At 57.8% G+C, this 26,829-nt stretch overlaps 1 protein-coding gene and 1 gene segment (V, D, J or C); both read left to right on the forward strand.

The window, feature by feature from the left end:
• Positions 1 to 15,780: 15,780 nt before the first annotated feature.
• Positions 15,781 to 16,960, forward strand: LOC138686235 (Ig heavy chain V region C3-like). The segment is given in 2 exon segments: positions 15,781 to 16,272; positions 16,584 to 16,960. Coding segments are annotated over 2 exon segments (435 nt in total).
• A 5,625-nt stretch (positions 16,961 to 22,585) lies between these two features.
• Positions 22,586 to 26,829, forward strand: part of LOC104314821 (M1-specific T cell receptor alpha chain-like) — a 104,075-nt gene continuing 99,831 nt past the window's right edge. The window contains exon 1 of the mRNA XM_069786852.1: positions 22,586 to 22,692. The gene's annotated coding sequence lies outside the window, so the exon portion shown is untranslated. The remainder of the gene's footprint in view (positions 22,693 to 26,829) is intronic.

The raw sequence follows: 26,829 nt of genomic DNA on the forward strand, positions 1-26,829 counted from the left end.
TGCCACAGTGGAGCCGAAGAACACCTTGTAGTGTCCTGACAGGAATGAAAGGAGGACACCTAAGGGTGCCCTGACAATGTCAACTACTTGTTCTTTACCACCTCTGCGCATTCAGGTTCGAAGCTGTCACAGGCCAGACCAGTGCCAAGGGAGTAATGGGGCTGTTCCTGGGGCATAGTGCCAGGTGATGGTGGGCCAGGCAGGGGTGACTGTGGTGAAAGCCGGGGGAAGGTGAGAGGAAGACATTCTGGCTATGTGGACTCTTGTGTCCGTGGGCTTAGTTCCCATCCTGGGTAAGCGAGATAAGGAGGCCCATCTCCTTGAGCATATCCCTGTCACCCCAGCACCTCCCTAGCAGCATCTCCCACAGCCCACCTCTGCGGTTTCCTCAGTGTGGAATGGATGTGGAACACAGCCTGGTGGCACTGGTCCCCAGCAGGACAGCCCTGCAACCCAGCAGGAAAGGGCGGCAACAAGAAGCTGCAAGAGATGGGAGGGGATATTAGCAGTTGGGGCCGGGGTGGGGTGGGGGGGAGTAGCTCTGTGGTGCGGAAAGGAAGGGTGTGGGGCAAGGAGGTAGAATTGTGTGGGGTTGTTTCTGCACGGTGTCTCTTGTCCTGGCAGGCAGGGGATGGGAGGGAGGCTCAGGTGTAGGTGTGGCACCATGGCCAGGAAGGGCTAAAGGTCATTACGAAGCCTTTATCACCTGCAGCTTGCTGTCTCCTGCAGCTACAGTTCTTGCACGTAGATTATCTGGCAGTTTCTTCAGAATCTGCTCTCCGGTGTGCGCGAGTTATGAGTTGCTAGTCACAAGTTATGAGTTGCGAGGTACAAATTGAGTCATGAGTTATGAGTTGCAGCTTATGAATTAGAGAACTTGTGCATTAGAAACCTCATGAATTAAGTGATGAGTTAGCGAGGTCCCATGTTAGACTGGTCTGTGAAAATAGGACTGATCCCTTGCTTGAGATGTTTGTTTTCTTTCCTAATGAGCTCATAAAAGAAAGATTAACTGACAGAATACATAATTCACAGTCCTGTAAATTTGGGAGATACGAATGGACCGTGACATGCTGCTCCAGTGTGGCCTTATCCATGGGCCACAGTCCATTCAGGGGAGAACCTGCTCTGGCATGGCCTTAAACACGAGCCACAGTCCCTTCAGGGGTGTACAAGTTTCGGCATGGCCTTATCCACAGGTCACAGTCCCTGCCACTCAAGCTCACACGGGAGTTCCTGCAGGTCCAGTACAGCAGCACAGGAGGAGCAGCGACGTTCTGGCCATCTTCCAGCTTGGGTGCATGGCCATTGCTGTTGGCAAAATCTTCCTGGGCCCAGCAGAGTGCGCTGGATAAGCGCTAGGGCAAACAGCAAAAGCAAAATGCAGCCACTAAGAAGCACTAGACTGTAAAATGAAGCAAAGCAGGTGAGGCCTGTGGCAAGCAGAGGAGCCTGCCAGTTCATAGGTAAACAGCTTGAGAGCTATAACTTTGGTTCAGCACACTCCACTCAAACCTGTCGTTCTGTCGAAAAACTCGTGTCCCACGTTGGGCACCAAAAGGGACTGCTGAGGGTAAACCCTGGTAGGCAGCTAAGCTGCACACAGCTTCTCTCTCACAGCCCCCTCAGCAGGATGGGGGAAAGAATCAGAGGGGAGAAGGAAGAGAACACGTGGCTTGAGAGAAAGACACTTTATTCTTTACTAGTGAGTCCTGCAAAGGCCTAAGAGACACTAAAATTTTTGCTTTCCCAGGTGTGCTGTGAGGAGGAGGCAGTGGTGGAGTTGGGGTTCGTACAAAGCGGTCCCCCTTGCTCTGGCCATGACAGCCTTGAGGGGCTTAGTTGCACTAGTGGAGCAGGCTTTCTTTGGGCTGGATGAGTGCAGGAGGAATGACAACAGCCAAGACTGGTTGTGTGGAGCAAGCCGTCCTCTCCCCACGCACCCCCTCATGTTTTCTCCAAGAGGTCATCTGCAGGGTGAGCAAAGCTGGGGGAGGGATGGAAGAAGAGAATCCGTAAGAGAGCATGTCTCTGAGCAGATGCAGGGATCCACCTGCCAAGGGCTGGAGGGATGGAGGTGCCAACTTCTCTTGCTTTCCTTCTCCCTTATGCACAAGATGATGCGTGATGAGATGTAGAAGGAGGTGCCCTGCAGCTCTAAGGGTGCCTGCCAGGGGTGAAAGGCCTCAAGGGCAAGGCTTACAAGTTGACTTGGTTTGTTCAGCTTGGAGAAGAGAAGGCTGAGGGGTGACCTCGTCACAGTCTACAGCTTCCGCTAGGGGCACAGTGGAAGGGGAGGTGCTGATCTCCTCTTTCTGGTGACCAGCAATAGCACACAAGGAAATGCAAAGAAGCTTTGTCAGGGGAAGTTCAGATTGGACATGAGGAAAAGGTTCTTTACTGGTGGGGTGGTCAGTCACTGGAACAGGCTCCCAAGGGAAGTGGCCAGGGCACCAAGGCTGTCAAAGTTCAAGGAGCATCTGGATGATTGTTGTGGTTTAACCCCAGCCAGCAACTAAGTACCGCACAGCCGCTTGCTCACTCCCCCCATGGCAGGATAGAGAGAATCGGAGGAGTAAAAGTGAGAAAATTCATGGGTTGAGATCAAGACACTTTAATAGGTAAAGCAAAAATCTGCACATGCAAGCAAAGCAAAGTAAGGAATTCATTCACTGCTTGGCTTTGGCAGGTGGCTCTTCAGCCATGTCCAGGAATGCAGGGCTCCATCATACATAACGGTTACTTGGGAAGACAAACACCATCACCCCAAATGTCTGCCCGTCTTCTTCTTCCCCCGAGTTTTAGATGCTGAGCATGACATCATGTGGTATGGAACACCCCTTTGGTCAGTTGGGGCCAGCTGTCCTGGCTGTGTCTCCTCCCAAGTTTTTGTTCACCCCCAGCCTACTTGCTGCTGGGGCTGTATGAGGAGCAGAAAAGGCCTTGACTCTGTGTATGCACTGCTCAGCGATAACAAAAACATCCCTGAATTATCAACCTGTTTTCAGCACAAATCCAAAACATAGCCCCATAGGAGCTACTATGAAGAAAATTAACTCCATCCCAGCCAAAACCAGCAAACGGTGCTCTTAGTCCTATGGTCCAGTTTCAGGCAGTCCTGCGAGGAGCACGTTGCTGGACTCAATGATCCTTATGAGTCCCTTCCAACTGGAGATATTCTATGATCTATGATTCTAATCGTTCTATTATTGTATTAATGGTACTATGCTCTCAATACGTGATGGTTTTGTTGTGGTCACACGAGGTCACTGTGTGCAATATGTGTGAAGTCCCACTATCTTTAGACGAACATTACGGTGAGGTTCATGGACTGCTGGCAGACTACAAGAGCAGTTTTCCCATTGCGTGGGTTGTTACTTCACCCTGTGGGGCTTTTAAGGTCCGTGTCTGCAAGTGTGCAGAGGACAAAAGAGGCTCAGGGTGTGCATGGGATTTCTGTGGCTGTTTATGTGAAGGCACCCATAGAGCCACAGCCCATTCCCAACAGTCTTCAACGTTGACAGTAGAAGTACATGTAAAGGGGTCTACCCATGGAATAATTAATGCATGTGCCCAAAGTCTTCATGCCAGTGTCCGCCAGAGGACAATTGCTCACCCGTAATCTGTGCCAGGGAGACTTATCAATCCCTTGGCCTCCTGGTATTGCAGTTGTGTTGGCAGAAAGACTTGGTCTAGCAGGGCATGTCCTACAGATATGGCTGGCATTTTCAAAATCCAGGAGATACGGGGCAGTTGTGACTTTCACAGCTTGGCCATTCTAGTTTCACAGCAGCCAGTTGCATACAGTGACATAAGGAGGCTGTGTACTAGTATTTAGGCCACATGCTCTGGCACGTGCCCCTGCCAGCCCAGCACCCCATGGTCTACGCACTGGCTATTGCTGCTACGGCAGCTGTTTGCAGTCTGACTGCTGCAGGTGCCAATGCATGGATTCGCATTGCCACCAGCGGACTGATGAGTTGTGAGCGAGCTTTCAGAATTTGACTGTCCAGAGGGACAGTCCCTAGAGGGTTCCCCCTCCCAATCGTAGCACTCCAGACACTTCTTACTTCCTGCAATGTTTTTCATACTCTGAGTGAATTGCTAGCTGTAATTCTTAACTGTTCGCAGTCTATGAGGAATTGAGGGCATGTACGCTGCAATCGCAAGAGAGATGATAGTCAACTCCTTCTCAAGGACTTTCCCATACGAACTTGGCAGCCACTGCATGACCAGGCACTACAGATAGTGTACAGGTACTCTGATTCTGAGGACTACGTCCACATGCTCAATCGTATCCAGATTTAAGCAGGGTCTGGAAAAACCTGTTCCTGCTCTGTCATCAGTCTGATATCTCTCTGCTGAGCAGTGACCCAGAAGTATCTCATCCTTCTTCCATGTCTAGTTTCAGGTTATCCTTCTAGGCCGAGCGAGAGGTGAAACGGTAACAACAGCTCCATGAGCTAGGCAAAGCAGCAACACAACTGTTACCCAGCCCCTGGAGCTGTATGAAGATATGAACATGCATCAGGGCTGACACCACCTGGATGAGGGGAACGATCACCTCCCCGACCTGCTGGCAATGCTTTGGCTAACGCAGGCCCGGATACCGCGAACCGTCTTTGCCGCAAGGGCAAATTTCTGGTCAAGTTGTCGTCCAGCAGACCGCCTGGGTCCTTTTCTGCGAGGGCGGTTTCCATCGGAGCAGCCCCCAGCCTGCCCTGGTGCACGGGGCCGCTCCTCCCCAGGCGCAGCACTTTGCTCTTGCCCGGTGGCACCGGAGGGGGGTCCTGTCAGCCCACTTCTCCGGGCTGTCGAGGGCCCTGCGGATGGCAGCAGAGCCCTCCGCGTGTCTCGGTCCCCGCGGGCGGGGAATGGATGGGAGCGAGGCCAGGGCGGGCTGGGGCTGCGGGGCACGGGCAGCGTCCTGCGAGGGGCCGCTGCCTGCGGGCCGGCAGCCTTCGGCAGGGCTCGGCCGGGCGACGAGCCGGGCCAGCGCCGGAGCCGCGGCGGGAGCCGAGGGGCAGGAGCCTTCGCCTCCCGGGGCGCCGCGCTCCTCCTCTGCCGCCGCCCCTGCCCCGCGGCCCTCCCCGCGCCGCCCCTTCTCCTGCCGCGAAGGGGCCGCGGCCCCGGGGGGCCGGGGCTGTCGGGGGCGGGCAGAGGCGTCGGCGCTGCCCCGGCGAGGGGCCGAGCCGGCGGGGCGCGCAGAAGCCGGCCCGAGCCCGGGCCCGAGCGCGGCTCCGCTCGGCTCCTCTGCGGCTCCCGCCGGGCCCTTCAGCCCCGGCCGGCCCCGGCGCGGCAGGGCACGATGGCGCCCGGGCTGGGGCCGTGGCTCCTGGCCTTGGCCTTGGCCGCGGGGCCGGCAGGTGAGAGCCGGGCGGGGCGGGCGGCGAGCCCGGGGCTGGGCCCGGGGCTGGGGCTGCCCGGGGCTGCCCGGGGCTGCCCGGGGCCGCGGCTGCTCCGGCGCCGGGCGCGCTGGCCTTCCTTAGCGGGGAGGCGGGGAGCGGGCGGGGGAGAGTGCGGGGGAGAGGGCTTTCGGGAGGCTTTCGGGAGGCTTTCGGGCAGCGGGTCGGGGCGCGGGTGTCGGGAGCAGGCGCGGCTCAGCCCCGGGGCGGCGGGTGAACGTCCTCGGGCCGTGGGCGCGCCCTGCCCGGCTGCCTGCGCTCTCCGTCCGCAGGGCTGTGGGCGCAGCTGAGGCTGGTGGAGGACGGCGGAGGGCTGCGAGCGCCCGGGGAGACCGTGCGCCTCTCCTGCCGGGGATCCGGCTTCGACTTCAAGAGTTACGAATTTTGGTGGTACCGTCAGGCGGCCGGCGGCAGTCTCGAGTGGGTGTCCTACATCAGTTGGCAATCGGGTACTAGGAAGGACTACGGGGCAGGAGTGCAGGGTCGAGCCACGGTGTCCCGGGACAATTCCCGGTCCGAGTCGATTCTGTCCCTGCGAGACCTGCAGCCCCGGGACTCTGCCCGCTACTTCTGCGCTGTTACACGGGGACAGGAAAACCAGCTGAGCTTTAACACAAACCTCCGTCCGCAGGGCTGTGGGCGCAGCTGAGGCTGGTGGAGGACGGCGGAGGGCTGCGAGCGCCCGGGGAGACCGTGAGCCTCTCCTGCCGGGGATCCGGCTTCAGCTTCGGGCTTTACGCAGTTTGGTGGTACCGTCAGGCGGCCGGCGGCAGTCTCGAGTGGGTGTCCTACATTAGCGCTGATACCTCAGTGATTGAATTGGGGCAGTCAGTGCAGGGTCGAGCCGCGGTATCCCGGAACAGTTCCCGGTCCATGTCATTTCTGTCCCTGCGGGACCTGCAGCCCCGGGACTCTGCCCGCTACTTCTGCGCTGTTGCACGGGGACAGGAAAACCAGCTGAGCTTTAACACAAACCTCCGTCCGCAGGGCTGTGGGCGCAGCTGAGGCTGGTGGAGGACGGCGGAGGGCTGCGAGCGCCCGGGGAGAACGTGAGCCTCTCCTGCCGGGGATCCGGCTTCGACTTCAAGAGTTACTCAATTTGGTGGTACCGTCAGGCGGCCGGCGGCAGTCTCGAGTGGGTGTCCGTTATCAATCATGATTCCTCATTCATTCGATTCGGGCAGTCAGTGCAGGGTCGAGCCACTGCCTCCCGGGACAATTCCCGGTCCGAGTTCGCTCTGTCCCTGCGGGCCCTGCATCCCCGGGACTCTGCCCGCTACTTTTGTGCTGTTAACACGCAGGTACACGGGGACAGGAAATCCAGCTGAGCTTTAACACAAACCTGCTGGGGCCCGGCCCAGGGTGCACAATATTTGGAGCCGGTGAGTGCTGAGGTGGCTGAGGGTGGTTCCCAGGAAGAGATTGGCTATCAGTGCACAGTGCAGGGACCGCAGTGAGGGACACTTGGGGTGTGCCTGAGCAACGTTAGCTTCCAGATCTCCTGCTCTCCCCTCCTGCACGTTCACGGGAGTCACAGCCTATCTCAGGGGTGAGTCAGTGAGTGGACTGTGCCTGTATTCAGAGAGAGAGGGGTGTCATCGTGGCCAGGTGCTGTCCGTGGTCCAGAGAATAGAGCAGAATAGACTAGGCTATTTCAGTAGGAAGGGACCTACAACCATCGTCTAGTCCAACTGCCTGACCAGTTCAGGGCTGACCAAGTTTAAGCATGTTATTAAGGGCATTGTCCAAATGCCTCTTAAACACTGACAGGCTTGGGGCATCAACCACCTCTCTAGGAAACCTGTGCCGGTGTTTGAGCACCCTCTCGGTAAAGAAATGCTTCCTAATGGCAAGTTAGAACCTCCCCTGGAACAGCTTTGAACCAGTCCTGTGCATCCTATCACTGGATCCCAGGCAGAAGAGATCAGCACTTCCCTCTTCACTTCCCCTCCTCAGGAAGCTGTAGAGAGCACCGAGGTCAGCCCTCAGCCTCTTTTTCTCCAAACCAGGCAAGCCCAAAGCCTCAGCTGCTCCTCACAGGACATGCCTTCCAGCATTTATGGGGGGAATCCTGATGTGGGAAAGCTAAGCAGAGCAGATCTGTGGGCAGAGAGGAGCTGGGGAGAGATGAGCAGGAGCCGCTCTGGCTGTGTGTAACACCTGTGCGTGGTGTCATTGCCCATCCTTGCGAATTGGACAGGGGCAGAGGAGGAGTTGGACATTTCCACATGGGAACTTAGCACACGCTTCCCAGCCTTTCATGCATTGCATAAATTGAGGAGATGATCCTTCCCCTCTACTCACAGAATCACTTAATGACTGAGTTTGGAAGGGACCTCCAAAGGTCATCTGGCCCAACCGCTCTACTCCAGCAGGGCTACCTAGAGCCGGTTCTGTTGCGCAGGACTATGACCAGCCATCTTTTGAATATCTCCAAGCATGGAGACGCCACAAGCTTCCTGAGCAACGTTTGCCAGTGCTTGCTCACCCGCATGCTGAAAAAGGATTTTCTGATGTTCAGAGGGATACCTTGAGACATCGCAGCCTATTCATCCTTGTCTCCTGGGGTCACAGGTGCCCTTTCTCAGGTGCAGACAAAGGCCTCAGGCCCCACAGTACAGAGGGTCTCAGAGATACCTGCCGCATCTCTGGTGTACCCACCATCGACAGCAGCTACACTTGGGACTGGATCTAGCAGACTCGTGGCAGAGACCTGCAGCATATAGTGTTGCAGTATCCATGGTTAAAATCCTGATCCATGGCTCTTTGCAGGGGAACCCCAACAAGGAGGATATGGAGAGTGCCCACCACCAGGACTATACTCCAGCTGTCCATGAGTTTGGGGCATAGGGAACCCAGCATGTCCTCCCATGTCGGGACAGCCCCAAGTGGCCCAGGGCACCTTAGGCCACCCTGGCCCTGCATCCCCCTGTGACGGTCTGACAAATTCAATGTCTCAAACATCCGCTAAAAGAGCTTTGCTGGAGAAAACGGCATCTGTAAAAATGCTGGAGTTTTGTGAACAGGACAATGTGGCCAGAGGAGAGGGCCCCACGGAGGGTGGGAACGCAATTCTCCAAAGCCCCAATTCCTTATCTTAAGTGACCAGGAGAAGGAACACAATTTATGCCTTCCTGGAGGAAGAAGGTCCCACAGAAGTTGGGACTGTGCTTCTGTCTTAAGTGGTCATGCCAGCAGGAAAGGAGAGGCAACTCCACAATGACCCCCCCCCCCCGAAGCTCACTGAGTGATTCCAGTGAACCCCAGGTGTGGGAACTGCGCATGTTGAGATCATCAACTAACACACTATAAAAGAAGGGAGAATGAGTCCTCAGTGCGCGCCCTCTGGAACTGGTTCTCTATGCTGGCGGGACTAGTGCTGGACCCAGGACTGGTGAAACCCTTCTCTTCTCTCTTTCTTTCTTTCTTTCTTTCTTTCTTTCTGTCATTCTCTCTCCCCCCCTTTTTCTTCTCTCTTTTCCACAGTCCCTACACCTCATCCTTTTAAACATAAACCGTTGACCAAGTCTGAGACTAGGAGTGGATCTAGCCGCCCCTGGGCTCCTCTTTGAGAAGGAGTCCAGAAAGCAAGGGGGTCTGCTCTGAACCTCGTGACTCAACGGGAGGGCTCTCCTTCTGATACATTTCATGTTCCTTTTTCCATTGCTTTTTCTACACCTACCTTCTCTTTTCAAACAGCAGCTTAACGACATGTTGCAAGGTTCATATTGATAAGTTCACTTGTACTTGGGCAAGGTTAGCTAGGTTGAATAAATGTTGGTTGTTGTTTGAACTCCCCTGGTGTCGTTTCACGTTAATTCTGACAAAGGAAATCCACGAACCTGAGTCGCTCCAACTTTGAGACACAACACCCCCTGCTTCTCTTCCTGGCTTCAAGCCTCCAGTTTCAGTGGGTTCCTCTACCCTCTGCAGCTGCCTTTTTCCACCCTAGTCCTGGAGATTCCCTCCCCAAAGGGACATGTTGAAGCACCCATCAAAAGAGAGGAGAGGGAAGGGATGCAGAAAGTCCGTGGAGGGCGGGTGTGGAGTGGGCGATGCTCCCCAAAATGGTGGTAGCAGTCAAGAGGGTGACACTGTGTCAGGGCTCAGTAGGTGTCCCCTCCTGTGGTTGTAGGGGAGCTCTGAGTTCCTGCGGAGTACAGTGAGCACAGAGAAGGGAGTGACCCTGCTCTGCTGAGGAGCCCCAACAGCCTCGTCCCTGCTGAGTCCTGTGCACGTGAGTTTTGGGGGATAAGCCTTGGGGCTTGAGCCTACACATGTACCCCAGAGGTTCGGTGCCACGGACACCCAAGACCTCACCTGCCCTTTGCTGCCTTTGCTGCTTGGGGGGTCTGGGAAGGCTTTGATGGGAAGAGGCAGCGGGATAAGTGTCAGCAGGAGGGAGCACATGCCAGAGTAGGGTGCTGGGCCAGAGCTGAGGGAGCAGAGGGGGAGCATATCTGCCTAGGGGTGCCCTGTCCAAGCAGAGTTGGGCTCAGGGGAGTCACATCCAGGAGCAGCATCTCAGCAGCACCAAGGGAAAGGGGTCCCCAGGGAAGACAACCCGCCAACCCATAGGGCCAGCTCCTAAGTCCCAGCAGCACTGTCCAATCCTTTTTGAAGAGGAAGATTGGGGGTGGCTCAAAACCAGCATGTCACCTTTTACCCTCCAGAGGTTTCCCTGCCAAATGAGGGCTCTGTGATTGCACCCTGCAGGGTGAGAGACACCTGGGAGTGCACCAACAGCTTCACCTTCTTCTGCTGCTCCAGCCCCACCTCTCGCCTTCACTGTTGTCATAGACTGAGGGTGCAACTAGGAGCGACTAGGACTGACTGCAGTGACAGAGACACAGACAGGCAAAACATGGGCAGAGCTGTTCTGCAGGCAGAGAGAAGCTGGGGAGAGGTGAGACAGAGCGGGCCTGGCCATGTGGACTGCCATGTGCGTGGGGTTATTCTTCATCCTAGGTAAGTGGAAGGAAGGGGTGATGCCTTCCAGGAACTGAGCATGCCCCTGTGCTCTGCACGGCTCTGTGGAGCTGTGCTGACTGCTTGCAGCCTGACCTGCCTCTGCCTCTCGATGTCGTCAAACATCCCTCAGAGCACAGTGGGAAGAGGCCTCCTCCTCTTCTAGCCGTGAGTTAGGCACCTCTGCCCAGCCTGTCTCCTCTGCAGTGAGCAGAGGCGGAGCCGCGGCGGGAGCCGAGGGGCAGGAGCCTTCGCCTCCCGGGGCGCCGCGCTCCTCCTCTGCCGCCGCCCCTGCCCCGCGGCCCTCCCCGCGCCGCCCCTTCTCCTGCCGCGAAGGGGCCGCGGCCCCGGGGGGCCGGGGCTGTCGGGGGCGGGCAGAGGCGTCGGCGCTGCCCCGGCGAGGGGCCGAGCCGGCGGGGCGCGCAGAAGCCGGCCCGAGCCCGGGCCCGAGCGCGGCTCCGCTCGGCTCCTCTGCGGCTCCCGCCGGGCCCTTCAGCCCCGGCCGGCCCCGGCGCGGCAGGGCACGATGGCGCCCGGGCTGGGGCCGTGGCTCCTGGCCTTGGCCTTGGCCGCGGGGCCGGCAGGTGAGAGCCGGGCGGGGCGGGCGGCGAGCCCGGGGCTGGGCCCGGGGCTGGGGCTGCCCGGGGCTGCCCGGGGCTGCCCGGGGCCGCGGCTGCTCCGGCGCCGGGCGCGCTGGCCTTCCTTAGCGGGGAGGCGGGGAGCGGGCGGGGGAGAGTGCGGGGGAGAGGGCTTTCGGGAGGCTTTCGGGAGGCTTTCGGGCAGCGGGTCGGGGCGCGGGTGTCGGGAGCAGGCGCGGCTCAGCCCCGGGGCGGCGGGTGAACGTCCTCGGGCCGTGGGCGCGCCCTGCCCGGCTGCCTGCGCTCTCCGTCCGCAGGGCTGTGGGCGCAGCTGAGGCTGGTGGAGGACGGCGGAGGGCTGCGAGCGCCCGGGGAGACCGTGCGCCTCTCCTGCCGGGGATCCGGCTTCGACTTCAAGAGTTACTCAATTAGGTGGTACCGTCAGGCGGCCGGCGGCAGTCTCGAGTGGGTGTCCTACATCAGCGGGCCATCGGGTACTAGGAAGGACTACGGGGCAGGAGTGCAGGGTCGAGCCGCAGTGTCCCGGGACAATTCCCGGTCCGAGTCGATTCTGTCCCTGCGAGACCTGCAGCCCCGGGACTCTGCCCGCTACTTCTGCGCTGTTACACGGGGACAGGAAAACCAGCTGAGCTTTAACACAAACCTCTGTCCGCAGGGCTGTGGGCGCAGCTGAGGCTGGTGGAGGACGGCGGAGGGCTGCGAGCGCCCGGGGAGACCGTGAGCCTCTCCTGCCGGGGATCCGGCTTCGACTTCAAGAGTTACTCAATTAGGTGGTACCGTCAGGCGGCCGGCGGCAGTCTCGAGTGGGTGTCCTACATCGAATGGGGTTCGGATTTTGTGAAGCAGTACGGGGCAGGAGTGCAGGGTCGAGCCGCAGCGTCCCGGGACAATTCCCGGTCCGAGTCGATTCTGTCCCTGCGAGACCTGCAGCCCCGGGACTCTGCCCGCTACTTCTGTGCTGTCGCACGGGGACAGGAAAACCAGCTGAGCTTTAACACAAACCTCCGTCCGCAGGGCTGTGGGCGCAGCTGAGGCTGGTGGAGGACGGCGGAGGGCTGCGAGCGCCCGGGGAGACCGTGAGCCTCTCCTGCCGGGGATCCGGCTTCAACTTCGAGGACTATTTCATTCTGTGGTACCGTCAGACGGCCGGCGGCAGTCTCGAGTGGGTGTCCTACATCAACCATGATTCCTCATTCACTGACTTCGGGCAGCCAGTGAAGGATCGAGCCACGGTGTCCCGGGACAATTCCCGGTCCGAGTCGATTCTGTCCCTGCGAGACCTGCAGCCCCGGGACTCTGCCCGCTACTTCTGCGCTGTTGCACGGAGACAGGAAAACCAGCTGAGCTTTAACACAAACCTGCTGGAGCCCGGCCCACAATGTCAGAGCTGTGGGGCAACCGGCTGCTTTGGGTGGGGGCCTCAGGGGGGTTCCCAGGCAGTGAGGTTCCATCACTCTGCACTGCAGGAGTTCCTGGCCTTTCCTGCACGCTGCGGGAATTTTTACCTTATGGGAAATTAAAACAGAGCAGGATTGTGAGCAACAAAATCCTGGAAACACCTTCCTCTACACCTCGCACTTTCCTCCCTTGCTCAGCTTCATACCTTCATTCCCAAGTCCTCTACCTCCTCTGCCCAAGTGGCCCAGGGGTGATGGGGTTTGAGGTGAAATCATAACACTTCACCTCTACTGCTCCTTCCTCTCTCCCATGGTCTGCAGTCCTTCACAAATGGCTCCAGGATGGGTCCTTTTGGAGGGCTGCAGTCCTTCAGGATAAACATGGTCCAGCATCAGCTGTCCACAGGCCCCAGTTCCTGTCAGGGCACACTCATGTACTTTGCCATGTGATCCTACACAGGCTGCAGGGAAACAACTGTCCCACTGTGGCGTCTTCCATGGGCTGCAGGGGAATCTCTGCTCTGGTGCCCGGAGCACCTCCTCCCCCTCCTTGTTGTCCCGTAGGCAATGCCTGCTTTGCTGATGAGCTCAGCTTTGGCCTGCGGCAGGTACTATCCTGAGCTGGCTGGAACAGGCTGTGCTGGACACGAGGCGGTCCCTGAGTGCTTTCCACAGAGGCCACCCCTGCAGTCCCCTGCTACCAAAACCTTGCAACGGACATGCCGTACGTGGGTGTCACAGCCCATCTCTGCTGAGGCGGTGACTGGGCTGTGCCTGGGGCACGGAGTGGGGTCATGGCCGGGTGGTGTCACAGGTGCAGAGAAGTGGGAAGCCAGAGCAGAGCAGGTCTGTGAGCAGAGAGGAGCTGGGGAAAGGTGAGCAGAAGCCACTCTGACCGTGTAGGACCTCATGTGCGTGGGGTCATTGCCTGTTCTAGCTAAGTAGACCGGGATGCGGGTTTGGAGGGTTCCACACTGGGGAACTTAGCACACCCTTTCACACGTTGCATGCCTTTGTCGTGGTTTAACCCCAGCCAGCAACTAAGCACCACGCAGCCACTCATTCACTCTCCCCCATCCAGTGGGATGCGGGAGAAAATTGGGAAAAAGAAGTAAAACTCGTGGGTTGAGATAAGAACGCTTTAATAGAACAGAAAAGAAGAAACTAATAATGATAATGATAACCCTAATAAAATGACAACGGTAGTAATGAAAGGATTGGAATGTACAAATGATGTGCAGGGCAATTGCTCACCACCCTCCGACCAACACCCAGCTAGTCCCCGAGTGGCAATTCCCTGCCTTCACTTCCCAGTTCCTATACTAAATGGGGCGTCACATGGTATGGAATACCCCGTTGACCAGTTTGGGTCAGCTGCCCTGGCTGTGTCCTGTGCCAACTTCTTGTGCCCCTCCAGCTTTCTCGCTGGCTGGGCATGAGAAGCTGAAAAATCCCTGACTGTAGTCTAAACACTACTGAGCAACAACTGAAAACATCAGTGTGTTATCAACATTCTTCGCATACTGAACTCAAAACATAGCACTGTACCAGCTACTAGGAAGACAGTTAACTACATCCCAGCTGAAACCAGGACAGAAAGACATGGACAGAGCGGAGCAAATGCAATGAAGGTCCATGAGGATGAGGACAAGAGCATCTGACACACAAGGGGAGCCTGAGAGAACTGGGTTTTTACTGTCAATGTCACTACTGGAACAGGTAGTCTCCGCTCTCAGAGATACTCAAAACCGAACTGGACAAAGTTGTGGGCAGCCTGCCATGGTGGCTTGACCCAAGATGGCAGCTAAGCCCCAAAAAGCTGCCCACTTACTCCCTCCACAGTGGGACAGGAGGCAGAATCGGAAGGGTAAAAGTGAGAAAATTTGTGTTTGGAGATAAAGAGAGTTTAATAAGCAAAGCCAAAGCTGCACACACAAATCATGCAAAATAATAGATTCATTCTCTACTTCCCATTGGCAGGCAGATGTTTAGCCATTTCCAGGAAAGCAGGCCTTCACCACGCATAACGGTTACTTGGGAAAGGCAAATGTCAGAATTCCAAATAACCACATTTCCTCCTTCTTTCCCCCAGCTGTTATTGCTTCGCATGATGTCACGCGGTAGAGAATATCCCTTTGGCCAGTGGTGGTCAGCTGTACAGCTCGTGGGGGAACATGAGAAACAGAGGAGGCAGTGACGCTACATAAGCACTGTTCAGCAATAGCTAAAACATTGGTGTGTTATCAACATGGTTTTGGTCCAAAAAAATTGCAGCTACCTATACAGGCTGCTAGGAGGAAAATTAACTCTGTCCCAGCTGCACCCACTACAGTTACTGAACACCGTTTGACCCTGCTTCAAGCAGGAGGGTTCAACTAGACCTTTTCCAGAGGTCCATTACAGCCTCCACTCTTCTACCATCCTAGGAGCAAAACTGGTGCTTCTTCTGCTCCCCTTTTCTTATGTTGTTTCTGGGGAGCCTGAGAGAACAGCATGAGGCCTGATGGCCAGCCAGAGCTTTTAAGAGACAGCTTGGGGGGCTGGAAAGGCTGTGGGAGTAATCTTGCATCCTTGGTTTCTGACTGGGGGGAATACCTCTAGTCTTTGCCCCTGGCCTCATGCCCTGTACTCCCTGCACTCCTCCAGCAGTGGCCTTTGGGTGTGATGAAATTCCTTCCCCTGCCCTCCATTCTGTCCAGGAACCCAGCCTCCAGCAACAAGCTGTGGCCCGCGCTAGGCCTCTCAGGCCCCAGGAAGCAGCCAGTCAACCACCCAAATGGCGATGCACGTTATTCCCCGTCCTTCCAATGCCAGGCTCTGGGCTTGTGTACGTGGTTGTCCAAACTCATGATGTGTACGTAGCTGTCTCTGCACCTTTACAGAAGAACAACACACAGTAAGCTCTACGAGAAGACCACACACCTTACATGCGGCAGATGCCAGTTATACAGAAACCATAACCATGCTGACTAGCTGTCCTGCCTCCTCTGGGGGCTACTTTTTTACCTGCCCATATTACTTTCGTATCACTTGCATTTTTCTCTTCCAGCTTTGAACACCTGTAAAACAGCTGTTTCTGGAAGTCCTCAGGAAAGAAGCAAATTCTGAGTTTCAGTTTTCCCCTTTGCCCTGGCACATGCCACCTACAAAACCACAGAAAGTTTGTGCACATTGCCTCTTGTCCTGTCACCAAGCACCACTGGAAAGAGCGTGGCCCTGCCTTCCCTACAGCATCCCTTCGTATGTTTCCATATATTGATGAGATCCCCTCACAGCCTTCTCTTCTCCAGGGTAAACAGTCCCAGCTCTCTCAGCCTTTCCTCATGTAAGAGCTGCTCCAGTCCCACCATCACCTTCATGGCCCTCCACTGGCCTCTCTCCCGTATGCCCAAGTCTCTCCGAGGGCGGGGAATGGATGGGAGCGAGGCCAGGGCGGGCTGGGGGTGCGGGGCACGGGCAGCGTCCTGCGAGGGGCCGCTGCCTGCGGGCCGGCAGCCTTCGGCAGGGCTCGGCCGGGCGACGAGCCGGGCCAGCGCCGGAGCCGCGGCGGGAGCCGAGGGGCAGGAGCCTTCGCCTCCCGGGGCGCCGCGCTCCTCCTCTGCCGCCGCCCCTGCCCCGCGGCCCTCCCCGCGCCGCCCCTTCTCCTGCCGCGAAGGGGCCGCGGCCCCGGGGGGCCGGGGCTGTCGGGGGCGGGCAGAGGCGTCGGCGCTGCCCCGGCGAGGGGCCGAGCCGGCGGGGCGCGCAGAAGCCGGCCCGAGCCCGGGCCCGAGCGCGGCTCCGCTCGGCTCCTCTGCGGCTCCCGCCGGGCCCTTCAGCCCCGGCCGGCCCCGGCGCGGCAGGGCACGATGGCGCCCGGGCTGGGGCCGTGGCTCCTGGCCTTGGCCTTGGCCGCGGGGCCGGCAGGTGAGAGCCGGGCGGGGCGGGCGGCGAGCCCGGGGCTGGGCCCGGGGCTGGGGCTGCCCGGGGCTGCCCGGGGCTGCCCGGGGCCGCGGCTGCTCCGGCGCCGGGCGCGCTGGCCTTCCTTAGCGGGGAGGCGGGGAGCGGGCGGGGGAGAGTGCGGGGGAGAGGGCTTTCGGGAGGCTTTCGGGAGGCTTTCGGGCAGCGGGTCGGGGCGCGGGTGTCGGGAGCAGGCGCGGCTCAGCCCCGGGGCGGCGGGTGAACGTCCTCGGGCCGTGGGCGCGCCCTGCCCGGCTGCCTGCGCTCTCCGTCCGCAGGGCTGTGGGCGCAGCTGAGGCTGGTGGAGGACGGCGGAGGGCTGCGAGCGCCCGGGGAGACCGTGCGCCTCTCCTGCCGGGGATCCGGCTTCAGCTTCGGGCTTTACGCAGTTTGGTGGTACCGTCAGGCGGCCGGCGGCAGTCTCGAGTGGGTGTCCTACATCAGTTGGCAATCGGGTACTAGGAAGGACTACGGGGCAGGAGTGCAGGGTCGAGCCACTGCCTCCCGGGACAATTCCCGGTCCGAGTCGATTCTGTCCCTGCGAGACCTGCAGCCCCGGGACTCTGCCCGCTACTTCTGCGCTGTTGCACGGGGACAGGAAAACCAGCTGAGCTTTAACACAAACCTCCGTCCGCAGGGCTGTGGGCGCAGCTGAGGCTGGTGGAGGACGGCGGAGGGCTGCGAGCGCCCGGGGAGAACGTGAGCCTCTCCTGCCGGGGATCCGGCTTCGACTTCAAGAGTTACTCAATTTGGTGGTACCGTCAGGCGGCCGGCGGCAGTCTCGAGTGGGTGTCCGTTATCAATCATGATTCCTCATTCATTCGATTCGGGCAGTCAGTGCAGGGTCGAGCCACTGCCTCCCGGGACAATTCCCGGTCCGAGTTTGCTCTGTCCCTGCGGGCCCTGCATCCCCGGGACTCTGCCCGCTACTTCTGTGCTGTTAACACGCAGGTACACGGGGACAGGAAATCCAGCTGAGCTTTAACACAAACCTGCTGGGGCCCGGCCCAGGGTGCACAATATTTGGAGCCGGTGAGTGCTGAGGTGGCTGAGGGTGGTTCCCAGGAAGAGATTGGCTATCAGTGCACAGTGCAGGGACCGCAGTGAGGGACACTTGGGGTGTGCCTGAGCAACGTTAGCTTCCAGATCTCCTGCTCTCCCCTCCTGCACGTTCACGGGAGTCACAGCCTATCTCAGGGGTGAGTCAGTGAGTGGACTGTGCCTGTATTCAGAGAGAGAGGGGTGTCATCGTGGCCAGGTGCTGTCCGTGGTCCAGAGAATAGAGCAGAATAGACTAGGCTATTTCAGTAGGAAGGGACCTACAACCATCGTCTAGTCCAACTGCCTGACCAGTTCAGGGCTGACCAAGTTTAAGCATGTTATTAAGGGCATTGTCCAAATGCCTCTTAAACACTGACAGGCTTGGGGCATCAACCACCTCTCTAGGAAACCTGTGCCGGTGTTTGAGCACCCTCTCGGTAAAGAAATGCTTCCTAATGGCAAGTTAGAACCTCCCCTGGAACAGCTTTGAACCAGTCCTGCGCATCCTATCACTGGATCCCAGGCAGAAGAGATCAGCACTTCCCTCTTCACTTCCCCTCCTCAGGAAGCTGTAGAGAGCACCGAGGTCAGCCCTCAGCCTCTTTTTCTCCAAACCAGGCAAGCCCAAAGCCTCAGCTGCTCCTCACAGGACATGCCTTCCAGCATTTATGGGGGGAATCCTGATGTGGGAAAGCTAAGCAGAGCAGATCTGTGGGCAGAGAGGAGCTGGGGAGAGATGAGCAGGAGCCGCTCTGGCTGTGTGTAACACCTGTGCGTGGTGTCATTGCCCATCCTTGCGGATTGGACAGGGGCAGAGGAGGAGTTGGACGTTTCCACATGGGAACTTAGCACACGCTTCCCAGCCTTTCATGCATTGCATAAATTGAGGAGATGATCCTTCCCCTCTACTCACAGAATCACTTAATGACTGAGTTTGGAAGGGACCTCCAAAGGTCATCTGGCCCAACCGCTCTACTCCAGCAGGGCTACCTAGAGCCGGTTCTGTTGCGCAGGACTATGACCAGCCATCTTTTGAATATCTCCAAGCATGGAGACGCCACAAGCTTCCTGAGCAACGTTTGCCAGTGCTTGCTCACCCGCATGCTGAAAAAGGATTTTCTGATGTTCAGAGGGATACCTTGAGACATCGCAGCCTATTCATCCTTGTCTCCTGGGGTCACAGGTGCCCTTTCTCAGGTGCAGACAAAGGCCTCAGGCCCCACAGTACAGAGGGTCTCAGAGATACCTGCCGCATCTCTGGTGTACCCACCATCGACAGCAGCTACACTTGGGACTGGATCTAGCAGACTCGTGGCAGAGACCTGCAGCATATAGTGTTGCAGTATCCATGGTTAAAATCCTGATCCATGGCTCTTTGCAGGGGAACCCCAACAAGGAGGATATGGAGAGTGCCCACCACCAGGACTATACTCCAGCTGTCCATGAGTTTGGGGCATAGGGAACCCAGCATGTCCTCCCATGTCGGGACAGCCCCAAGTGGCCCAGGGCACCTTAGGCCACCCTGGCCCTGCATCCCCCTGTGACGGTCTGACAAATTCAATGTCTCAAACATCCGCTAAAAGAGCTTTGCTGGAGAAAACGGCATCTGTAAAAATGCTGGAGTTTTGTGAACAGGACAATGTGGCCAGAGGAGAGGGCCCCACGGAGGGTGGGAACGCAATTCTCCAAAGCCCCAATTCCTTATCTTAAGTGACCAGGAGAAGGAACACAATTTATGCCTTCCTGGAGGAAGAAGGTCCCACAGAAGTTGGGACTGTGCTTCTGTCTTAAGTGGTCATGCCAGCAGGAAAGGAGAGGCAACTCCACAATGACCGCCCCCCCCCGAAGCTCACTGAGTGATTCCAGTGAACCCCAGGTGTGGGAACTGCGCATGTTGAGATCATCAACTAACACACTATAAAAGAAGGGAGAATGAGTCCTCAGTGCGCGCCCTCTGGAACTGGTTCTCTGTGCTGGCGGGACTAGTGCTGGACCCAGGACTGGTGAAACCCTTCTCTTCTCTCTTTCTTTCTTTCTTTCTTTCTTTCTTTCTTTCTTTCTGTCATTCTCTCTCCCCCCCTTTTTCTTCTCTCTTTTCCACAGTCCCTACACCTCATCCTTTTAAACATAAACCGTTGACCAAGTCTGAGACTAGGAGTGGATCTAGCCGCCCCTGGGCTCCTCTTTGAGAAGGAGTCCAGAAAGCAAGGGGGTCTGCTCTGAACCTCGTGACTCAACGGGAGGGCTCTCCTTCTGATACATTTCATGTTCCTTTTTCCATTGCTTTTTCTACACCTACCTTCTCTTTTCAAACAGCAGCTTAACGACATGTTGCAAGGTTCATATTGATAAGTTCACTTGTACTTGGGCAAGGTTAGCTAGGTTGAATAAATGTTGGTTGTTGTTTGAACTCCCCTGGTGTCGTTTCACGTTAATTCTGACAAAGGAAATCCACGAACCTGAGTCGCTCCAACTTTGAGACACAACACCCCCTGCTTCTCTTCCTGGCTTCAAGCCTCCAGTTTCAGTGGGTTCCTCTACCCTCTGCAGCTGCCTTTTTCCACCCTAGTCCTGGAGATTCCCTCCCCAAAGGGACATGTTGAAGCACCCATCAAAAGAGAGGAGAGGGAAGGGATGCAGAAAGTCCGTGGAGGGCGGGTGTGGAGTGGGCGATGCTCCCCAAAATGGTGGTAGCAGTCAAGAGGGTGACACTGTGTCAGGGCTCAGTAGGTGTCCCCTCCTGTGGTTGTAGGGGAGCTCTGAGTTCCTGCGGAGTACAGTGAGCACAGAGAAGGGAGTGACCCTGCTCTGCTGAGGAGCCCCAACAGCCTCGTCCCTGCTGAGTCCTGTGCACGTGAGTTTTGGGGGATGAGCCTTGGGGCTTGAGCCTACACATGTACCCCAGAGGTTCGGTGCCACGGACACCCAAGACCTCACCTGCCCTTTGCTGCCTTTGCTGCTTGGGGGGTCTGGGAAGGCTTTGATGGGAAGAGGCAGCGGGATAAGTGTCAGCAGGAGGGAGCACATGCCAGAGTAGGGTGCTGGGCCAGAGCTGAGGGAGCAGAGGGGGAGCATATCTGCCTAGGGGTGCCCTGTCCAAGCAGAGTTGGGCTCAGGGGAGTCACATCCAGGAGCAGCATCTCAGCAGCACCAAGGGAAAGGGGTCCCCAGGGAAGACAACCCGCCAACCCATAGGGCCAGCTCCTAAGTCCCAGCAGCACTGTCCAATCCTTTTTGAAGAGGAAGATTGGGGGTGGCTCAAAACCAGCATGTCACCTTTTACCCTCCAGAGGTTTCCCTGCCAAATGAGGGCTCTGTGATTGCACCCTGCAGGGTGAGAGACACCTGGGAGTGCACCAACAGCTTCACCTTCTTCTGCTGCTCCAGCCCCACCTCTCGCCTTCACTGTTGTCATAGACTGAGGGTGCAACTAGGAGCGACTAGGACTGACTGCAGTGACAGAGACACAGACAGGCAAAACATGGGCAGAGCTGTTCTGCAGGCAGAGAGAAGCTGGGGAGAGGTGAGACAGAGCGGGCCTGGCCATGTGGACTGCCATGTGCGTGGGGTTATTCTTCATCCTAGGTAAGTGGAAGGAAGGGGTGATGCCTTCCAGGAACTGAGCATGCCCCTGTGCTCTGCACGGCTCTGTGGAGCTGTGCTGACTGCTTGCAGCCTGACCTGCCTCTGCCTCTCGATGTCGTCAAACATCCCTCAGAGCACAGTGGGAAGAGGCCTCCTCCTCTTCTAGCCGTGAGTTAGGCACCTCTGCCCAGCCTGTCTCCTCTGCAGTGAGCAGAGGCGGAGCCGCGGCGGGAGCCGAGGGGCAGGAGCCTTCGCCTCCCGGGGCGCCGCGCTCCTCCTCTGCCGCCGCCCCTGCCCCGCGGCCCTCCCCGCGCCGCCCCTTCTCCTGCCGCGAAGGGGCCGCGGCCCCGGGGGGCCGGGGCTGTCGGGGGCGGGCAGAGGCGTCGGCGCTGCCCCGGCGAGGGGCCGAGCCGGCGGGGCGCGCAGAAGCCGGCCCGAGCCCGGGCCCGAGCGCGGCTCCGCTCGGCTCCTCTGCGGCTCCCGCCGGGCCCTTCAGCCCCGGCCGGCCCCGGCGCGGCAGGGCACGATGGCGCCCGGGCTGGGGCCGTGGCTCCTGGCCTTGGCCTTGGCCGCGGGGCCGGCAGGTGAGAGCCGGGCGGGGCGGGCGGCGAGCCCGGGGCTGGGCCCGGGGCTGGGGCTGCCCGGGGCTGCCCGGGGCTGCCCGGGGCCGCGGCTGCTCCGGCGCCGGGCGCGCTGGCCTTCCTTAGCGGGGAGGCGGGGAGCGGGCGGGGGAGAGTGCGGGGGAGAGGGCTTTCGGGAGGCTTTCGGGAGGCTTTCGGGCAGCGGGTCGGGGCGCGGGTGTCGGGAGCAGGCGCGGCTCAGCCCCGGGGCGGCGGGTGAACGTCCTCGGGCCGTGGGCGCGCCCTGCCCGGCTGCCTGCGCTCTCCGTCCGCAGGGCTGTGGGCGCAGCTGAGGCTGGTGGAGGACGGCGGAGGGCTGCGAGCGCCCGGGGAGACCGTGCGCCTCTCCTGCCGGGGATCCGGCTTCGACTTCAAGAGTTACTCAATTAGGTGGTACCGTCAGGCGGCCGGCGGCAGTCTCGAGTGGGTGTCCTACATCAGCGGGCCATCGGGTACTAGGAAGGACTACGGGGCAGGAGTGCAGGGTCGAGCCGCAGTGTCCCGGGACAATTCCCGGTCCGAGTCGATTCTGTCCCTGCGAGACCTGCAGCCCCGGGACTCTGCCCGCTACTTCTGCGCTGTTACACGGGGACAGGAAAACCAGCTGAGCTTTAACACAAACCTCTGTCCGCAGGGCTGTGGGCGCAGCTGAGGCTGGTGGAGGACGGCGGAGGGCTGCGAGCGCCCGGGGAGACCGTGAGCCTCTCCTGCCGGGGATCCGGCTTCGACTTCAAGAGTTACTCAATTAGGTGGTACCGTCAGGCGGCCGGCGGCAGTCTCGAGTGGGTGTCCTACATCGAATGGGGTTCGGATTTTGTGAAGCAGTACGGGGCAGGAGTGCAGGGTCGAGCCGCAGCGTCCCGGGACAATTCCCGGTCCGAGTCGATTCTGTCCCTGCGAGACCTGCAGCCCCGGGACTCTGCCCGCTACTTCTGTGCTGTCGCACGGGGACAGGAAAACCAGCTGAGCTTTAACACAAACCTCCGTCCGCAGGGCTGTGGGCGCAGCTGAGGCTGGTGGAGGACGGCGGAGGGCTGCGAGCGCCCGGGGAGACCGTGAGCCTCTCCTGCCGGGGATCCGGCTTCAACTTCGAGGACTATTTCATTCTGTGGTACCGTCAGACGGCCGGCGGCAGTCTCGAGTGGGTGTCCTACATCAACCATGATTCCTCATTCACTGACTTCGGGCAGCCAGTGAAGGATCGAGCCACGGTGTCCCGGGACAATTCCCGGTCCGAGTCGATTCTGTCCCTGCGAGACCTGCAGCCCCGGGACTCTGCCCGCTACTTCTGCGCTGTTGCACGGAGACAGGAAAACCAGCTGAGCTTTAACACAAACCTGCTGGAGCCCGGCCCACAATGTCAGAGCTGTGGGGCAACCGGCTGCTTTGGGTGGGGGCCTCAGGGGGGTTCCCAGGCAGTGAGGTTCCATCACTCTGCACTGCAGGAGTTCCTGGCCTTTCCTGCACGCTGCGGGAATTTTTACCTTATGGGAAATTAAAACAGAGCAGGATTGTGAGCAACAAAATCCTGGAAACACCTTCCTCTACACCTCGCACTTTCCTCCCTTGCTCAGCTTCATACCTTCATTCCCAAGTCCTCTACCTCCTCTGCCCAAGTGGCCCAGGGGTGATGGGGTTTGAGGTGAAATCATAACACTTCACCTCTACTGCTCCTTCCTCTCTCCCATGGTCTGCAGTCCTTCACAAATGGCTCCAGGATGGGTCCTTTTGGAGGGCTGCAGTCCTTCAGGATAAACATGGTCCAGCATCAGCTGTCCACAGGCCCCAGTTCCTGTCAGGGCACACTCATGTACTTTGCCATGTGATCCTACACAGGCTGCAGGGAAACAACTGTCCCACTGTGGCGTCTTCCATGGGCTGCAGGGGAATCTCTGCTCTGGTGCCCGGAGCACCTCCTCCCCCTCCTTGTTGTCCCGTAGGCAATGCCTGCTTTGCTGATGAGCTCAGCTTTGGCCTGCGGCAGGTACTATCCTGAGCTGGCTGGAACAGGCTGTGCTGGACACGAGGCGGTCCCTGAGTGCTTTCCACAGAGGCCACCCCTGCAGTCCCCTGCTACCAAAACCTTGCAACGGACATGCCGTACGTGGGTGTCACAGCCCATCTCTGCCGAGGCGGTGACTGGGCTGTGCCTGGGGCACGGAGTGGGGTCATGGCCGGGTGGTGTCACAGGTGCAGAGAAGTGGGAAGCCAGAGCAGAGCAGGTCTGAGAGCAGAGAGGAGCTGGGGAAAGGTGAGCAGAAGCCACTCTGACCGTGTAGGACCTCATGTGCGTGGGGTCATTGCCTGTTCTAGCTAAGTAGACCGGGATGCGGGTTTGGAGGGTTCCACACTGGGGAACTTGGCACACCCTTTCACACCTTGCATGCCTTGCATAAATCGAAGTTATGATCCTTCCTCTACTCACAGAATGAGTGATATTGGAAAGGACCTCAGCAGGTCCTGTTGTCCAACCCCCCTGCTCCACCACGGCACCTAGATCGAGGCCTTGTTTTCTTTTCACCCTCACTTCAGGTATTTCTGAACATGGATGAGATTCTTCTGTGAGCTCTCTCTTCTCCAGGCTTCACATTCAAAGCAGGCTCAGCCTTTCCTTATAGGAGAGATGCTCTAGACCCCTTCTCATCTTTGTAGCCATGTGCAGGACTCTCTACCTTATGTCCATGTCTCTCATGTACTGGAAAGCCAAGAGCTGGACCCAGTACTCCAGGTGTTTCCTCCAGTGCTGAGTAGAGAGGAAGGATCCATCCTGATGATGATGCTTTCTCTAATGCAGTAAAGGATACCTTTAGCTGCCTTTGCTGCCAGGGCACATTGCTGGCTCATGGCCAACTTGGTGTCTCCCACAACACCGAGGTCTTTTTCTGCAAAGCTGCTTTCCAGCTGGGTGACCACAGCCTGTCCTGGTGCATGGAGTTGTTCCTCCCCAGATGCAGGACACTGCTCTTCCCCTTGTTGAACTCTGTGAGGTTCCTGTCAGCCCATTTCTCCAGTCTGTTGAGGTCCCTCTGGATGGCAGCACTAACTTCTGCTGTATCAGCCGTTCCTCCCAGGTTGCTGTCACCTGCACATTTGCTGAGGGCACGTTCTGTCCCATCCTCCAAATTATTAATGAAGATGTTGAACGGGACTGGGGCTGGTACTGACCCCTGGGGTACACTGTTAGTTGCTGTCCTCCAACTAGACTTCATGCTGCTGATCAGCACCATCTGGTCCCAGGCATTCAGACAGTTTTGATCCACGTCACTGTGTGTTCATTTAGCCCAGCCTTCATCAGCTTCTCTGATGAGGATCATTACAGGGGAGAGTGTGGAAAGCCTTCTGGATGTCAAAGTAGCCAATATTCACTGCTCTCCCCTCACACACAAAGCCAGTCATTTCATTATAGAAGGTTATCATGTTGGTCATGCTGTATTGGGTCTGGCTGAGATGGAGTTAATACTCCCCATGGCAGCCCTCATAGCACTGTGCTCTGCATCAGTAGCTAGAAAGGTGTTGATAGCACACCAGTGTTTTGGCTACAGCTGAGCAATGCTGGCACAGCATCAAGGCTGTCTCTCCAACATTTTTGCCCCCCCCCCAATGGCAGGCTGGGGCAGGGCAAGATCTTGGGAGGGGACATAACCAGGACAGCTGACCTAAACCAACCAAACAGATATTCCATACCATATGACGTCAGCTCAGATATAAAAGCTAAGTAAAGGGAGACGGAAGAGGGGGGGCATTTTGTCTTCCGGAGCAACCACTACGCGTACTGAAGCCCTGCTTCCCGAGAAGTGGCTAGACATCGCCTGCTGATGGGAAGTAGAGAATAACATCATTTGTTTTTTTTTCTTTGCTTTCGCGCGCGCAACCTTTGCTATCACTTTATTAAACTGTCCTTATCTTGACCCACGAGCCTTTTGTTATATTTTCTCCCCCCCGTCCAGCTGAGGAGGGGGAGTGATAGAGCGGCTTTGGTGGGCACCTGGCATCCAACCAGGGTCAACCCACCACACATGCGTAACTCCCCCTAAGTGAATCCTGATGACATTCTTGTCCTTCCTGTGCCTGGAAATGGTTCCCAGGACTCGTTGGTCTATCACCTTTCCAGGGCTCGAGGTGAGGCTGAGCAGCCTGTAGTTCCCTGGTCGAGAATAGAGAACTGCTTTATTAACATGCCAGGAAAGGTGGTAAAATGTTACAAAATCTTCCATCTGTTCTGATGCCGGGAACCCGAGGCTGGTGCAGCATCAGCCAAGCCACCACTCAGTACACGGCCCATTGCACACATCCTGAACCCTGCTGATGTTTGCCCCTATTGTATTCTTCAGAAATTTTACAGGGATCTCTTAGAAGCACTGTGTTGTAGAAGGAAAGCATGTAGCTTCATTTGAAAAGAAAGCCAAGGCTATTCCAATGACATCATTGCTGCTGCCAAGTGGTTGATGACTCCAGGCACTTCCATTATGATTAGCTGGCTAAGTTCATCCATTTTGTGGGTTAACGCTGGCAGGCAGCTAAGCACCACACAGCCGCTCAGTCACTAGCTCCTCAGCAGGCTGGGGCTGAGAGTCGGAAGGGCAGAAGTGAGAAAACCCAGGGGTTGATATAGAGACAGTTTCATGGGGAAAGCGAAGATGTTAAGGTGGTTGCTCAGGTCAGGAAGCACATTGTGTTGTGTATGGTTACTGGCTGCCAAAGCCAGCTCAGGCTGGGTTATGCTGAACCTGCAGGGCTTCTTGTGAAGTTTGTTCTCAGTTGGGTTTGTTGGTTCCCCTTACAGTACTTCCAGTAACATGCAACTCAGATGGTGGGTTGCAACAATTTAGCACTACGTTTATTACAGCCTGCAGGTGTTGTACCTTTGGAGCAGGGCACAGGCTGTAACACTGCAATGATCTCCTCCCCTCCCCTCTGTGTCAGTGTTGGCTCAAGCCCTTCTCCAACGTTGGCTAACGCACAGCTCATGCTATGGCCTGCTCGCACACGAACCTCGTTGCCTTCAGGGGTGTACCTCCTCCCGCGTGGACTTACCCACAGGTCACAGTCGCTGCCACTCGCTCTCGGACTGGAGTATGCCAACCCAGGCACGTGGCCATTGCTGTTGGCAAAGTCTTCCCGGGCACAGCAGAGTGAGATGATAAGCACTACAGCCAACAGCAAATGCAAAAAGCAGCCACTAACGAGCACTGGCGTCTAACATGAAGCAAAGCAAGCAAGCCCGGTGGCAAGCAGAGGAGCCTGCCAATTCATAGCTACGCAGCTGTAACAGCTATAA

Source organism: Haliaeetus albicilla, chromosome 7, assembly GCF_947461875.1.
Source record: "Haliaeetus albicilla chromosome 7, bHalAlb1.1, whole genome shotgun sequence".
Classification (NCBI taxonomy): Eukaryota; Metazoa; Chordata; class Aves; order Accipitriformes; family Accipitridae; genus Haliaeetus; species Haliaeetus albicilla.